This window comes from Cnephaeus nilssonii (genome assembly GCF_951640355.1).
Source record: "Cnephaeus nilssonii genome assembly, chromosome: 15".
Classification (NCBI taxonomy): Eukaryota; Metazoa; Chordata; class Mammalia; order Chiroptera; family Vespertilionidae; genus Cnephaeus; species Cnephaeus nilssonii.
In genome coordinates this window covers 15,628,514-15,643,630 of record NC_137086.1, presented here as the reverse complement: position 1 = coordinate 15,643,630, position 15,117 = coordinate 15,628,514, and the positions used below count along the sequence as shown (strand labels likewise).

Here is a 15,117-nt window from a genome sequence, read left to right as displayed (position 1 = left end):
CCCCTTACTGCCTCCCCTGCCATCCTGGTTGCCCCCAACTGCCGCCCCCTGCCAGCCTGCCTGCCCCTCACTGCCCGCCTCTGCCAGCCTGGTCACCCCTCATTGCCCTCCCCCCTGCTGGCCTGGTCGCCCCCAACTGCCCCCCCTGCCAGCCTGTTGCCCCACGCAGCCTGCTGTTCGGTCATTTGGTCATCCCTCACTAACCCCCCTGCCGACCTGGTCGCCCCATGCAGCCTGTTCGGTTGACCATTCATTTGTTTCGGTTGCGATGGTCACTTAGGCTTTTATATATATAGATAGATTGAAGCCATACTAGATTAGGTGGGCCCTAAAGCCAATGACTAGTGTTCTTATAAGAAGTAGAGAGGACACACAGAGACAGGGGAGGAGGTGAAGAAGTGGGTGAAGAGGGAGGCAGAGACAGAGTGATGCCGCCCTAAGCCAAGCAATGCCAGGAACCACCAGATGCTGGGAGAAGCCTTCAGAGGGAGCAATGACGCAGCCAACATCTTGATTTTGGATTCTAGCCTTCAGAACTGAATGGAGAGAATAAATTTCTATTGTGTGAAGACACCAAGTTTGTGGTCATTTGTTACAGCAGCCCCAGGAAACTAAGTACAAAGACCAAGACAAAATTGAAAACACTGAAACAAACTCTCGCCAGGGCACTTACCAGGCTTCTACTGATCATCTTCCAGTTTCAGTGCAGGAAGCACTACATGAATGGCTTTCACATCACAGCCTGCCCCTATGCAGACTGTGACCTCCAGCATCCAACTCACTGGTCAGTCATTCTTTCCTTACGTGCAGAGATTTTAAATATCAAATCTCTCCTTAATGAATTCTGGCATTGTGTCATGATTTAAAATGTTTCCTCCACCCCTAAGCTTAAAAAAATATTTACTATACTTTCTTTTAGTGCTTTTATGATTTTACTTTTTCATTAACGATGATAATGACGATGATGACAGCATAGCTACACTTAAATAACACTTGTGCCAGGCACTATACCAAGCCTTTTATATACATTATGTCATATAATCCTCACAACAGCCCTGTGAGGCAGGTACTATTATCATCCCCATTTTATGAAACTAAAGAACAAAGTGGCTGAGGTAACTCGCCCAAGGTCATATAGCTCATGATTGGCAGAGGTAGGCAATAAGCCCAGGCTGTCTAACCCCAGAATCTACGCTCTTACCTACAACATAATCCTGCTTCTCGAGGCATTTCAATTTAAATATTTAATCCATTTGCGTTTATTTTGGTTTAAGGAGTGATGCAGAGCTTCAATTTTTGGTCCCAAATACTTGGCCAACTATTCCAATACATATTGAATACTCCAATTTTATCCCACAGATTTAAATGCCATCCTTATTATACACTAAATTCTCACACTTACTTGAGTCTGTTCCTGAATCCTTTATTATATCCCATTTAACATTTCATTCCTGTAGCAGATGTTAACTCTTTATATAACAAGGATATTCTTAGGTTTTTATTTTCCTCTTTATTACAATATTTTTAGCACATATTTTTTAATGAAGTCATAAAAATTCCTTTAAGCTTTCTTCTTTTGTTTCAAAGTTTAGAAAATTTGGTACGTATCACTTCTATTCCTAATTTTTCTATGAGATGAAAAATATTTAGCATATATTTAGTCCATTTGAAATTCATTTGGTATATCATAAAGTACTCAAAGTTTATTTTTTGAGTCCAGATTCTTAGAGGGATTTCATTGTTATCAGTATAAACAGCCCTGTACTCTGTCGCATGACTGATTCCACATAATGACTTCTGCATCCCTAACCTGCATCTCTAATTCATTTCGGTGACAGAGAACTTTTGTTTCGTTCTCTGTCCTAAGCCTATTTCTCACCTCCATAGCCCATGCTTGGAGGATGAAGCAAGCAGACAATAATGGCAGGGAACCACCACCAGCCCCTGAAGAGAGCTGACATTTTCTCACATGGAGGAGAAGCGATTCTCATATCAATGCTGAGGAGTCTCCACTAAAAGAAGCGCAACTAAATCCTTCGCCAACACAAACCTTGAAGTCTTTGGCCAGTGTCACCAAAATCTTGGCCGAAAGCACAAGGTGTTGGCCTTTGAACCTGGAGGTCTTCAAAGCAAGGAGGAATTGGTTACCTTAGGTACAGTTACAAAAGCATCTAGAAGGGCTCGAGGCCAGGCACAGAGCCACTTCCCGCCTCCCCGGCTTGGCTAACACCCTGCTCCACTTGGAGCTCTCCAAAGACCTGCCTGTTTCCTGGTCTGATAACCCTGACCCCTGCTCCCCACACCTTGGTTACCAGAGTGCAACAGGCAGTTAAACACTTTCTTTTTCACTTCTTCAGGGGAAAAAAATCTTAGCGTGTGGAAAAGACACACACAAGCTTTAGGGTAAACAGACCAGACGCCAGACTTTGAGGCTCGGCTTTCCTACCTGTTAGCTGTGAGACATCGGCCTGATTGTTCACCCTGCTGAGCCTCAGACACGGCGCCAGTTAAATGGAGATCATCCTATTCCACAGGGAGTATTTGTGTAAACATGTGCCTCTGCCCCCTTTTCTTTCAGGTAATGCTCAGCCACCACTTGTTTCAGGACTTCAGTGTGGTTGGCAACCTGCCCCACCCACATCTACACTACCCCCCTCCTTCCCCAAAGAAAAAGCCACACAAAGGACATTTATAAAAGACATAACATATGTATTTACATGACACTCAAGATTCTGTTTATATGACATTCAAGAAAGAGCAAAGTTGAACTGTGGTGACAGAAATCAGAAACTGTGGTGGCTGAGGGGAGGGCGGGGGCTCAGCTGACTGGAAGGGGCACGCGAGAACTTCTGTGTGGACAACGTTCCTATCTGTTTTGGGAAGTGGTTGCATAAGAATATGTCCTGGTCAAAACACAGCAAACGTACACTTAAGGTCTGTACATTTTATTACATATAAATCTGACACCAATTTGAAAAAAAGACTTTGTTAGATATAGCTCACATGCACATTAATATGATGGGGAAATGTGCTTTTTAACATAAATCTTCCCACACACTTCAAGTCAACACAAGGAGAAAACGGGCATGCCTAAGTGTGGTGCTGGCCATGTGACTGGTCAAGTTGTAGAACCTCCCTGGGTCACCAGTCATCTACTGCAAAATGAGGAATATTCAGTATCCTCCTCAAATACTGTATGTTCTAAAAGGTTACCCATGTAAGTTCTAGGACATAGTAAGTAATCAATATGTGTTAATCCCCTTCCCTTCCACTTGTAAAAAGCAAATGGGGTATAATAATGCAATATTTCAATTCTTTTCCCCAAGTGCCAAGTTATCAAAGGAAGAAGAAGAGGATGGAAAGGAGGATAAAAGGGGGGGCCGGGAGAGAAAAGCGGGGGGGGGGGGGGGGGGGAGAAGAACAAATCACCATTATAATTACTCTGAGGAAAGAAGCATAAATAAATACAAGGACTACCAGGATATTCATGGCATTATTTACAATAGCAGAAAACTGAAAAACTGAACAGGAACTAAATATGCAGTTACTTGAAAATTAGTTTTATGACAGATTAATAAAAATATGTATAATCTAGATATGAATATAGTATCAACTATTATAGAAAAGCATTTCTGAGCTATGCTAATTTATGCATCAGTCAAAATTAAGACAGAGAAAAAAGTCATTAAAAATAGTGGAAGTAAAAAGAATAATTCATAGCTAATTTACCCTACATCCGTATTAAAATGAGTGTGAATTTACACACACACACACACAAAAAAAATTAAAACAACAATAATCACATCTATAAAGAAGTAGAAAAAGAATAGATAAAAATAACCTTAAAGCAAATTAAAATAGAATGGGGTCAGGTAGTGTCAAACATAAGAATATCAGAGTTTTTTTTTGAAAGACACCTGTTGCTGAACTTAGAGTCAAATTAAGTTAAATTTTTTTAGCCAAGATAAAAATATTCCAGACAATCGACCAATCATCACTGACTAGTTGTCATAAAGTATGATGACAGAAATATGCAATGAAGCTAAATATGACTGAGCCCATCACTAGCCATCAAGACTTTCCCTCAATGATGACTTACCCACTATGAAATGATCCTGCCCACACCTGCAGAGGAGTAAACACTGCCACCAGCATCCTATGATACTTCTAAAGAGAGCTATTAACAGGACCTCGTGTAAACTGAAAATTTTCCTGTTTATAATCAAGGAAACAATTTATATCCTTTAATCAAGTATTAATACCAAACACAAACCAAAATAACAAAATATTAATATCCTACCTGAACATCTTTGTATTTGTCTCTTAAGTCCAAGAGCCGATGGTAAGCTTTAATGGCTTCTGAAAATTCCCCAACATCAATGCTAGTGAGAATGTAGTTTTCCCAGATCTGCCAGTGTTCATAGTTGCACTTGAGGGCTTCTTGCAAAGTTCTAAAAGCTTTCACTCTATTGAAGGTCCAAGTTGAAAGAGAACAATATGAATAACCACAGCTAAATAAACCATAGCTACTAGGTAAGTGTATTAAGTGTGGATGTGGATTTTCTGTCAGTCCTTAATTATTCATGTAATAAATAGAATTAGAGGCCCAAACAACCCCAAACCACCTCAAATTTCCCTACAAATTTTTTAAAATTTTAAAAGCATGAAAATACAAAACAAAATCAGGTAGAAATAAAACAAGCATTTGGAAAGAAGTGTGCCTATGTCATCAGTAATTTCCTGGCCTCAGAATTTTTGCAATGAAATTCTTTTTTAGTAAATATGGCTTCTTTAGCAGGAAATTCAATTCAGGATTCACTTATCAAAGCCACATGGTAGGAATATTGCATGATGAAAGCTGTATAGGAAGATGGAAAGATTTCCCAAGGGACCGGAAGGGACATAATGTCGAGGGGAATCGGATGAAACAGAGAAAAGAACTTTAATGAAGAACCTTGAGATGGCAAAAGGATAGACAAGATAGCTTGAAGAGTCACTGTAAGGCATGATTAGGATTCTTTTGAGAGGAACAGTAATAATTTACCCCTGAGTCAAAAATTATTCTTGGCCGAAACCGGTTTGGCTCAGTGGATAGAGCGTCGGCCTGCGGACTCAGGGGTCCCAGGTTCGATTCCGGTCAAGGGCATGTACCTTGGTTGCGGGCACATCCCCAGTGGGGGGTGTGCAAGAGGCAGCTGATCGATGTATCTCTCTCATCGATGTTTCTAACTCTCTATCCCTCTCTCTTCCTCTCTGTAAAAAAAATCAATAAAATATATTTTAAAAAAATTACTCTTGTCTGCAGTTAGCAGCAAAGAAAGGAAAGAGTAAAAAGCTAAGAAAGAAGGAATGATTCACCTCCAAGTTAAAATCCCACTTTTACACCAAAACCTATTCATGGAGCTGCATGCAGACAAGAAAGCATCAAAAAGAAGTTGGGAAACAATGTTTAAAAACGCCTAAGAAATCCTTATGCAAAATTATCAGGGTTACTGGAAAAATCCACTGAGATCATTCTACAACTATGGCAGGGATTTCCCTCGACCCTTGCTTTCAATCAAAAGGGTCTCTAGTGAGTTTTAACACAATCAGTTGCAATCAAGAACATAATATTATTTTCTGAAGAAAATAGTAGAACAAACAGTCCTTTATTTTTGTAGACTGTCATCCAAGAGCAGCGGAAGCATTTCATGATCTTAATGCAATGTGGACTTGATGATATCTTTAGAAATATCTTGTGAATCCACAAAGAAAAATTAAATTAAGTTTGAAAATGAGGCCAAATGAAAATAGAAATATATCCATCCTTTAATTCAGTCATTACAACTAAGGAAACAGCAATCCTGGTCTCTGTCCTTTCCTAGGCTCTTTGTGGCCAGTCAACAAGCCCATCTGGTTGTCCCCTTTATAAACTGGCATCTGCCCCTTCTTTTTCCAGCCTAGTTATCTCCGGCCTGGATTGTTACAACAGCTGTCTCCTAACTGGTTTCCCAGCCCGCAGTTTCCTCTCTAGTCAGTCTCATACACTGCCATCAGATAAATCTTCCCCAAAAGCTCTTACTTCATGAAATTACCCCACTGAAATCTTGGCATCCAATTTCCAACAGAATAGTCTTAACTTAACTTGTTAGTCAGATAATCAGAGCATACTGCAACCTGACCCCGAATGACCTTTTCAACCTTATTCTCGCTGTAGATTTCACTGGGGTCCATAGCTGATTCTCTCTCTTCCTCTCTCCTCAGGTGTTGTTTTCACTCCTGTCACTCTGCATTGGATCCAATTCCCCTTATCGGAATGGCTTTCCTCTGTGTCCTATACTCATTCTTCAAAGTTTAGCTTGGTTCCAACACTCTCTCAAGTGTTTCTGAACTCGGGTCGTACACTTACTCTCTTCTGAGATGTCTGGCACAGAAAAGTGTTCTACAAATACCACCCACTACATTTTAGTCCTCTTTGTATTTCTCACTTAATATTACCTCATACTACCTACATTGTTAATCAATTTTTAAGAACATGGCACAATATTTTATTTTTTTTACACCTACACTCCCTAAAGACATTGGTTCGTATTTCTATTTCTCAATCATGTCTAGTACACAGCAAGTAATCAATAAGAATCTATCAACTGAATTGACTAACTAAAGGTATGCTTGCTTTTCTCATGTAAGGAAGTTTAGGATGTAAAACTTCAGTAGCAAGTAAAGATTTCAAATAAGATTTCTTATTTTATTACTCATTAAATGTTTTCAAGAAATAAACTACATTTAGAAGTCAAATGCTATAAGGCACAATGCTTCAGTATTCAGTTGAAGAAAATCTCATTCATTTATTTTGGAAGCAAAGTTCTTCATATTTGTCTGATGTACTTACTTTTGTTTTAATCGGATATAGGAAGTTGATAAATTGTTCCAAGCTTCAGCATTCTGAAAGGACAGAGAACCTAGTTATAGACTATTCTCATTTAGGTAAAATAATTGCTACAACCAAAAATATAACATATTTTCCTAGTCCAAGATGTGCTCTTTATAGTCACAATTTTCACTAAGGTATGTTTAAAAGTGTATCAGAAAAATGAAGTAAATTAAATGTAACTTTTATAATTTAGCATGAAAAAGTCACAAAAATAGCCAACAAATTGATATAACTATTAAAGTACTAATTTAGAAATTAGTTAAGATTTTATTTCTACATTTAGATTTATAAAATAGTGGGACAATTACAACATAATTTATACAATATATAGATTTGCTGCAAACCCAAGATATTCAGAATATTGTTTTTCCTATTTTAAAAGGCTCTATTTTACCATCATCCTTTATCAGATAGAAGAATAAGGGAGTGTGTGTTCTCCAGTATTATTCCTAATCATTTCACCAAACACATTTCTCTACCTATTCCTCTATTCAATGACAAAAATAAATTAAAACTTTTATATAAATGTTGATTCTAACAAGAATGATATGAATGTTTGTCCCTCTTTGTTCTACATTTTATAAAACACAGAGTATGTAATTCTCAATTTCCATACATATGATTTAAAAATTACAAGGCACTGTGGACCTCTGCTTGCAGACATAGCAGTTAGTACCAGAGTGGACTTATCACCATAAAAAGCTACAAACTGGACAAACTTTAGAAAACTGTTTTTAAGAAGTTGACAACAGCCTGGATCACAGGACTGTGATCCCTGAGACAGGGTAAACAACTGAGGTATCTCAACAATCAACCTAGGCTTCTAACCAGAGGCACTTCGAGAGAGGCAGAAACCACACAATGCACAGCAAGTCAAGAAGAAGAGATCAAAGTTCAGGGCTGAAAATTTGGCTGGAATTTGCAGGGCCAAATGCCAGGAAAGAGAGATCTGCACAGAAAATAAGCTCCAGAAATCTCAACGAGCATCTCATTGAATCCCTGGCTGAATACTAAGCTGTACATGTGCAGGGCAAAACTTCTTGAGGCCAGGCAGAGAACAACTCCAGAAAGCTGTGAGCTGGCTGGAATTCTGGATGTCTCACAGTGCTAGCAGTCATTCAAGTTCTAACTAACCAGGTGGAGAATGCTGAGGGCATCGAGCCCCCATGGCATTAAGTACTGGCCCCAAAAGGTTATATCTTAAGAGGAGGGTGATTGATTGCAACCACAGAATAAAGACAACTCCAGACCTATCCTAGCAAAGAGTAAAGTCGAGCTGATCCACAAAAGGAAATTAACCAAATGCCAAAATAAAACTCTATCTTCCAATGGAAAACCCAGAAACTCAACAATAAAGCATCCACAATAAAAAATTGGTAGACATGCATGCAAATAAGCAGAAATATTTATCCATAGCCAAAGGAAACATCAGTTAATAGAACTAGACACAGAAATGAAGGAGATGTTGGAATAAGCACACAAGGACTTCAAAGCAGTTGTTATAAACATGATCAAAGATATGAAGAATCATAAACATAGTAAGGGAACATAATTACAAATCTCAGCAGAAACATGAAAACTGTAAAAATCAAATGAAAATTCTTGAACTAAAAAAATACATTATCTGAAATTATGTTTAATTTTTAAGTTGATATATAATTGATATATAACACTGTATACGTGTTAGGTATATAGCATAGTGGTTTAATATATGTAAATATTGTGCAATGATTACCACAATTTTAGTTTATATCCATCATGACACATAGTGTGATAAGTTTAATGAATAAGTCTTAACAACAGTTGGACATAAATATAAAAGCTAAAACAATAAAACTCTTTTTTTAAAATATATTTTATTGATTTTTTACAGAGAGGAAGGGAGAGGGATAGAGAGCCAGAAACATCGATGAGAGAGAAACATCGATCAGCTGCCTCCTGCACACCCCCCACCAGGGATGTGCCCTGCAACCAAGGTACATGCCCTGACCGGAATCGAACCCGGGACCCCTTAGTCCGCAGGCTGACGCTCTATGCACTGAGCCAAACTGGCCAGGAATAAAACTCTTAGAAGGAAAAAATTTTTGGCCATTTTTTTTTTTTTTACAGTGATGAGAACACAACATGATATCTACATATCTACCCTGTTTGCAAAAATGTAAGTGCGAAATACAGCATGATTAATGTGACCCAATGTTATACAGCGGATCTCTAGCACTTACCTTGTATAACTGAAAGTATACACTGATAGGAATTACTGTTTTGCACTCCAGTACAGTTTGAATAACTTAGAAAATACCTACTTAGAGCTGTAATAAGGAAAGAAGACGAAACAAACTTACATCGGGTTCTAGAGTCACACAACGCTGAAACGCCTTTGCCGACCCTCCGTAGTCTTCCAAGGCCAAATAGGCACAGCCGAGAGAAAACCACACCCCGAGCTGCAAGACCAAAAGTCAGTCATTCAAACACACAGACATTTATAGGATGCAATGTGAACATTTAAGATACTATCAACCAACACTACTGGAACGAACACAGAGCTATATAATAAATATTTGCCTTACATTTTATAAGGAACATAAATGTATGGAAATTTAGCAAATGGAGATGAATTTTCCAATATAATTTTCAAAGCTAATGACACTGAAAGCAGGTACATTATCATTGCACATCTTTCGCTGAGCAAGACCACTCTTTGTGTTAATCAAACTCCATGAATGCAAGCCCTGAAATTATGTTTGGGATTAAGCTAACATTTTTACTGAGCATCAACTATATAAAAAGTATACAAAGGATCAGCAGATTCACAGCTGATGAATGAATGTACTACAAACTTGAGAAAAGTTTTTGCTTTCATCTTTAAGTAAGACCACAAGTAGTCGCATTGCCTAACTGTCCTAGCATGTATCTGCTTAGGCATGCCTGAAAATAATTTTAAAAAGTAGGCTCAGAATTTCAGAATGGAAAGCCTGACTTAAGTCAATAAGATTTGCAAACACAGAGATTTAGAAAACAGGTAAATTAGGAAGTAGCTATTGAAATTACAAAAGAAATCTTTACTTCGCAGGGTTTCCTTAAAATTCAATAGCCTCTATCAAAGGAAAGATAAAATTGATAAGAATTCAATGGAAGTAGTCAGAAATGCAGCTATTACAGTTGGTGTGCTTTCCTTTCAGATCCAGTCAGCACAGCCAGCAGAATGCAGTCCCCTTTCTCGCTGACTTCCAGACCAAGGCAGTGAGCCAGCAGGTGCATTCGGTTGAACACCGCAGGGTGGGAAAGGAAGCGAGGTGCGCAGTTATCTGTCTGTCCATAGCCTTCCACGGAGGCGGAGTAGGAGGCTACCCCCCATCTTTCCTCCCAGGGAATTCCCACAAAACCTGTTCCAAATGGCTAGCTGAGGCCTGAAAGTTCTTTGAGCAGATAGATTTTCAGCCAGTAATTAGAGGTAAGGCTTAGGAAGCAAACATCCTTGGGCAGTTTGTAACACTTTGCCTTGAATTCCCAAAAGGCTATAAATAACTGCTCTCAGGAATTGTGTAGAGAACAGATTTTGTCAGAGGGATAGGTGACAGCTGAGAAAGGGGTGGGTGTGTGTGTGGTAGGAGGAGGGAAGAGCAGAAGTAACAGGTTGAAACAAAGTTAGTAATTCACTTTTTTGGATCAAGGGATTTCCAGCAACCTAAAAATTAACTCATTACACTTTGCTTTTGTCTGGTTATTTTTGGAATCAAATTTATAGGATGTAATCTATAAAAAAAAAAACTCCTGGATCCCGGGTCCGGGTGAGGCCGTATGCCCCTGGATCCGGGTGAGGCTGGGTCCCTGGTCTGGGAGAGGCCACTCGCCCCTGGGTCCGGGTGAGGCCACGCGCCCCTGGGCCCGGGTGAAGCTAGATCCCGGGTCCGGGTGAGGCCATGTGCCCCTTGATCCGGGTGAGGCCACATGCCCCTGGGTCTGGGAGAGGCCACGCACCCCTGGGTCCGGGTGAGGCCACGCGCCCCTGGGTCCGGGTGAGGCCATGCGCCCCTGGGTCCGGGTGAAGCTGGATCCCGGGTCCAGGTGAGGCCATGTGCCCCTGGATCCGGGTGAGGCTGGGTCCCAGGCCCGGGTGAGGCCACGCGCCCCTGGGTCCGGGTGAGGCCATGAGCCCCTGGGTCCGGGTGAAGCTGGATCCCGGGTCCAGGTGAGGCCATGTGCCCCTGGATCCGGGTGAGGCTGGATCCCGGGTCCGGGTGAGGCCATGTGCCCCTTGACCCGGGTGAGGCTGGGTCCCGGGTCCGGGGGAAGCCGCGCGCACCTGGGTCCAGGTGAGGTCACGCACCCGCTGGGTCCGGGTGAGGCCACGTGCCCCTGGGTCCAGATGAAGCCGTGCCCCTGGGTCCGGCCGAGACGCAACCAGAGGGAGTCGAACCTGCATTACCACCATTTGTCCACCATCCAGAGCTGAGGGGTCAGTGCCGACATGTACACATAAGGAGCTGGTGGACACTGATATCGGGTCTCAAAAGAACTGTTGTTCCAGAAAGAAACTCACTACAGACTGATTCATTTGCCTGTCAGCATAACTATTATTGCTCATCTCACATTCAGTTCATATAAGTATATCTCTAGTGACACATGATCTCGCTCATCTAGGGGAAATGATGAACAACATAGACTGATGAAAAAGAACAGAACCAGAAACAAGGAGGCATCGATCGGACTATCGGGCCTCAGAGGGAGGACAGGGGAGGGTGGGGGGAGGGGGGAGAGATCAACCAAAGGACTTGTGTGCATGCATATGAGCCTAACCAATGGTTAAGTTCAACAGGGGGTTGGGGCATCCGTGGGGAGGTGTGTGGGATGGGAATGGGGGGATGAGGACAAATATGTGACACCTTAATCAATAAAGAAATTTAAAAAAAAGAAAAAATATATATATTAAAAAAAAAAGCTCCAAAGCACCAAACCACATTCACTGAATATGACACAATGTGAAAGAGCCTAAAATCTGATGCTATCTTATAAAACAGTAAACCAAACAAGATCTTTAACTTCTAACCAAGTTGAAAGAGTCAAAATCTGTGTATTTATTTCATCAGTTATAAGGTACTAGCGTTCCCGTTGCAGGAAAAATCCTGCAATAGGGTTTCCTGCTGCACTCTACCCCACCCTGCCTGCTCTCCTCCCTTGTCCCCCGCCCCGCGATCTCTGCCAGCCCCCCTGCTTTTCTAACTTCTCCACCAGCCCGCTCTCCTTCCTTCTCCCCTGGCCCCGCCTCCGCTCCTTCCTTCTCCCCTGGCCCCGCCTCCGCTCCTCCCTTCTCCCCTGGCCCCGCCTCCGCTCCTCCCTTCTCCCCTGGCCCCGCCTCTGCTCCTCCCTTCTCCCCCGGCCCCACCCCTTCCCCCCCCCGGCCCCGCCTGCTCAACTTCCTTCTCCCCCGGCCCCACCTCCGCTCCTCCCTTCTCCTCCCCCGGGCTTGCTTGCTTCTCTGCAGCTTTGCTCCCTTCTGCAGCTCTTGGCTTCTTTCTACGCTATCGCGATATGCAAATTAGCCGCCATCTTTGTTGGGATAATTTGCATATTCGTCCTGATTGGTTGGTGGGCGTGGCTTGGCTGGTGGGCGTGGCTTGTGCGTAGCGAAGGTGCGGTCAATTTGCATATTTGTCTATTATTAGATTAGATACTTTCCTTTCAACATTTAACATCTCTGAAATAGATGCATCTTTTTTCTTAACCTTTCAAAAATTATTTATTGACTTGAGAGAGAGGGGGAGGAAATACCAATTTGTTGTTCCACTTATTTATGCATTCATTGGTTGATTCCCGTATGTGCGTGGCATCTTAATAAGCAATAGCTTGTTGGAGTTTTATTGGCAGCACTAAAGTGGCACCTAAAATAAATGTGCCTCTTACAATTGATGGCATTTTATAGCCAATGAATTATGGTAGCAAGTTTATTTTGAATGAGGGATAACTCATTCTGGGACTAAATCAGAATCAATGAGAACTACCCTCAAAGTTCTCAAAATGGATATAACCTTAGTGCTTTCTGCATCAGCAAAGAACAAACTTCCCACAAAACAATTTCACATGTGTTGTTATAAAAAACAGGGAATGCAAATTCAATATGTAAATAAAGAACTTGATTTTTCAACCCACCTGAAAAGACAAAGGTTACAAATGTCTAAAATTAGCAATTAACTTATAGCTCTCTATCTTATAGCTGGTAATAAAGTTACTATTTAGCTTGAATTTTTTGAAATAAGTCAATGTTTTATAAGTCAGGGTCTTAAAATGAAAATAAATTTAATGAAAATCAGGCAGATGACTTAATACGTATTAAGGTTCTCTTTTTACTCTTGGTCATTTGTGTTGTTGTTTTAATTATTTGCATAAGAAGAAAAATCCTAAAATCACCAACTGCTAGATTTTCATCTAGTATTGCTAACATCTATAATAATAAAAGTGTAATATGCATATTAACTGAACGGCCAAACAGCGGAACGACCATCCAGAAGACCTTCCGGACGAAGCCGGGGCGGGGCTGCGAGGGCCGAGGCAGCTGGGGCTGCGAAGGCCTACTCTTGCACAAATTTCGTGCATCGGACCTCTAGTATAATTATAATGAGATGACTTTTGCACATACCCTATTCTTTAAAATCATAAAATGGCTTTAAAATAAAAAAAAACTCTAGGATCTTCTCACTGCCGTGGCTGATCCACTAAACCACAAATAATGCATTCATATCTTGCTTTTCAATTGAGGGCCTCAGAACTTGGGGTCTAAGGAGATATTTGGTGCCTCTTTTACTTTTTTTATTTTAAACTGTTACATAAACTATTATTACCACCCTGCCCCCACAGCCATGATTTATGGCAACACCATCCTTGCTAACGATGAAGGAGGGGAAGGCAGTGAACAGGTGCTGGAAAGCTGAGAAGATCAATTTTTTAAGAACCAGGGCATATCAAACCCCATCCCCCCACACTCTCCTCAGTAGGCGGGTAGACAAAGATGAAACAGAAGAACAGATGACCATGTTTGGTTGAAAGGAAGAGCTGAAAGGCAAACCTCTTATCAGAGGGACTGGGCAAGACAGAGAAAGAGTCATCTGCTAGAGGCTCTGGCTGAGGTTCCTGCAGGGCTTATTTCAGGGCGAACTGCGAGGGCAAGCCTGTCACATGTCACAGGTGGGACGATCATCTCTACAAGCTGACACTCAGCTTTCTCTCCGGAGCAAACCAATACAAAACACAAGCAGGCCAACTATTTATTTGAAATGTGATAACATGTATTCTTAAAGAATGATTTTGAATTATTTTAAAAATAATTAACAAAAGAACAGCAATGGTTGAGAATATGGTCTCTCTTTTAACTTTCCTCATAAAGTTCCCTAGAGAAACAGTGAAATGGAAAGATGGATGCCTGAGATTCAAGAGATTCTGTGTAACTGTATGACCTTGGCCTTGTCACTTAACCTCTGAGTCTCAGATCCCCAATTGTTTAATGGAGGTTGGAATAAACAAAAATTCCAAGGCTCCTTGGGACCCCAGATTCTGAAAACCCAGAGGTGACAGGGTTCAAAGCTGCAATAGTGCCATCTAGTGGCAACACAAGTACACTAGTCATACAAGGAGATTAGAATTGGAATTGGCAGGTTTGCGGAGCTAGAAGGGAATCTGTTCAATTAGAGGCCTTAGAAATCAATCCAAAAAGGAAAACGAGGCCTAGAAAGGAAGTAATTTGCCCAAAGCCAAACAATGGTTCCTGGTCCCTGGTGTGAGATACGTGTGATGAAGAGCGTGACTGCAATGCTTGTGAACCCTCGATAATTAAAGTGGGAATTAAAGTGTGCCACTCAGGGGGCTAGGAAATACTAAGCACCACTACACAATGGGTGGATCAGTTTTATAATTAAAAGGTTAATTTTCACAAGGGCACTTAAAGCACATCTGCAAAAGGTGCCATCTGCTTATATATTACAATTTCCTTTCTTACATTATGAGCCTACTACTCAAAATTCCTTCCTCCAAGGTTTCTGCAGAATGAATCATCAGTTTCTTCACATACTTTTTGCTAATTTTCCTTACAGGACTGTCTGTTTGAATTTTTCTGATGCCACATATAATAAAGTTTAACATGCTTTAATGGAGTCCTAAAGCCAAGCTTCACACTCCTTTCTCTCCTTTCTACATACCTGACACATTCCCATGAC

The 15,117-nt window shown here is 41.1% G+C and overlaps 1 protein-coding gene across 1 annotated transcript in view; it reads right to left on the bottom strand.

Moving 5' to 3' along the window:
* TTC27 (tetratricopeptide repeat domain 27) overlaps positions 1 to 15,117 on the bottom strand; it is a 100,736-nt gene that overhangs the window by 8,713 nt on the left and 76,906 nt on the right. The window contains exons 14-16 of the mRNA XM_079792155.1: positions 9,256 to 9,354; positions 6,872 to 6,924; positions 4,301 to 4,466 (exon numbers count right to left, since the gene is read on the bottom strand). Coding sequence (XP_079648281.1) covers positions 4,301 to 4,466; positions 6,872 to 6,924; positions 9,256 to 9,354 — 318 coding nt within the window. The remainder of the gene's footprint in view (positions 1 to 4,300; positions 4,467 to 6,871; positions 6,925 to 9,255; positions 9,355 to 15,117) is intronic.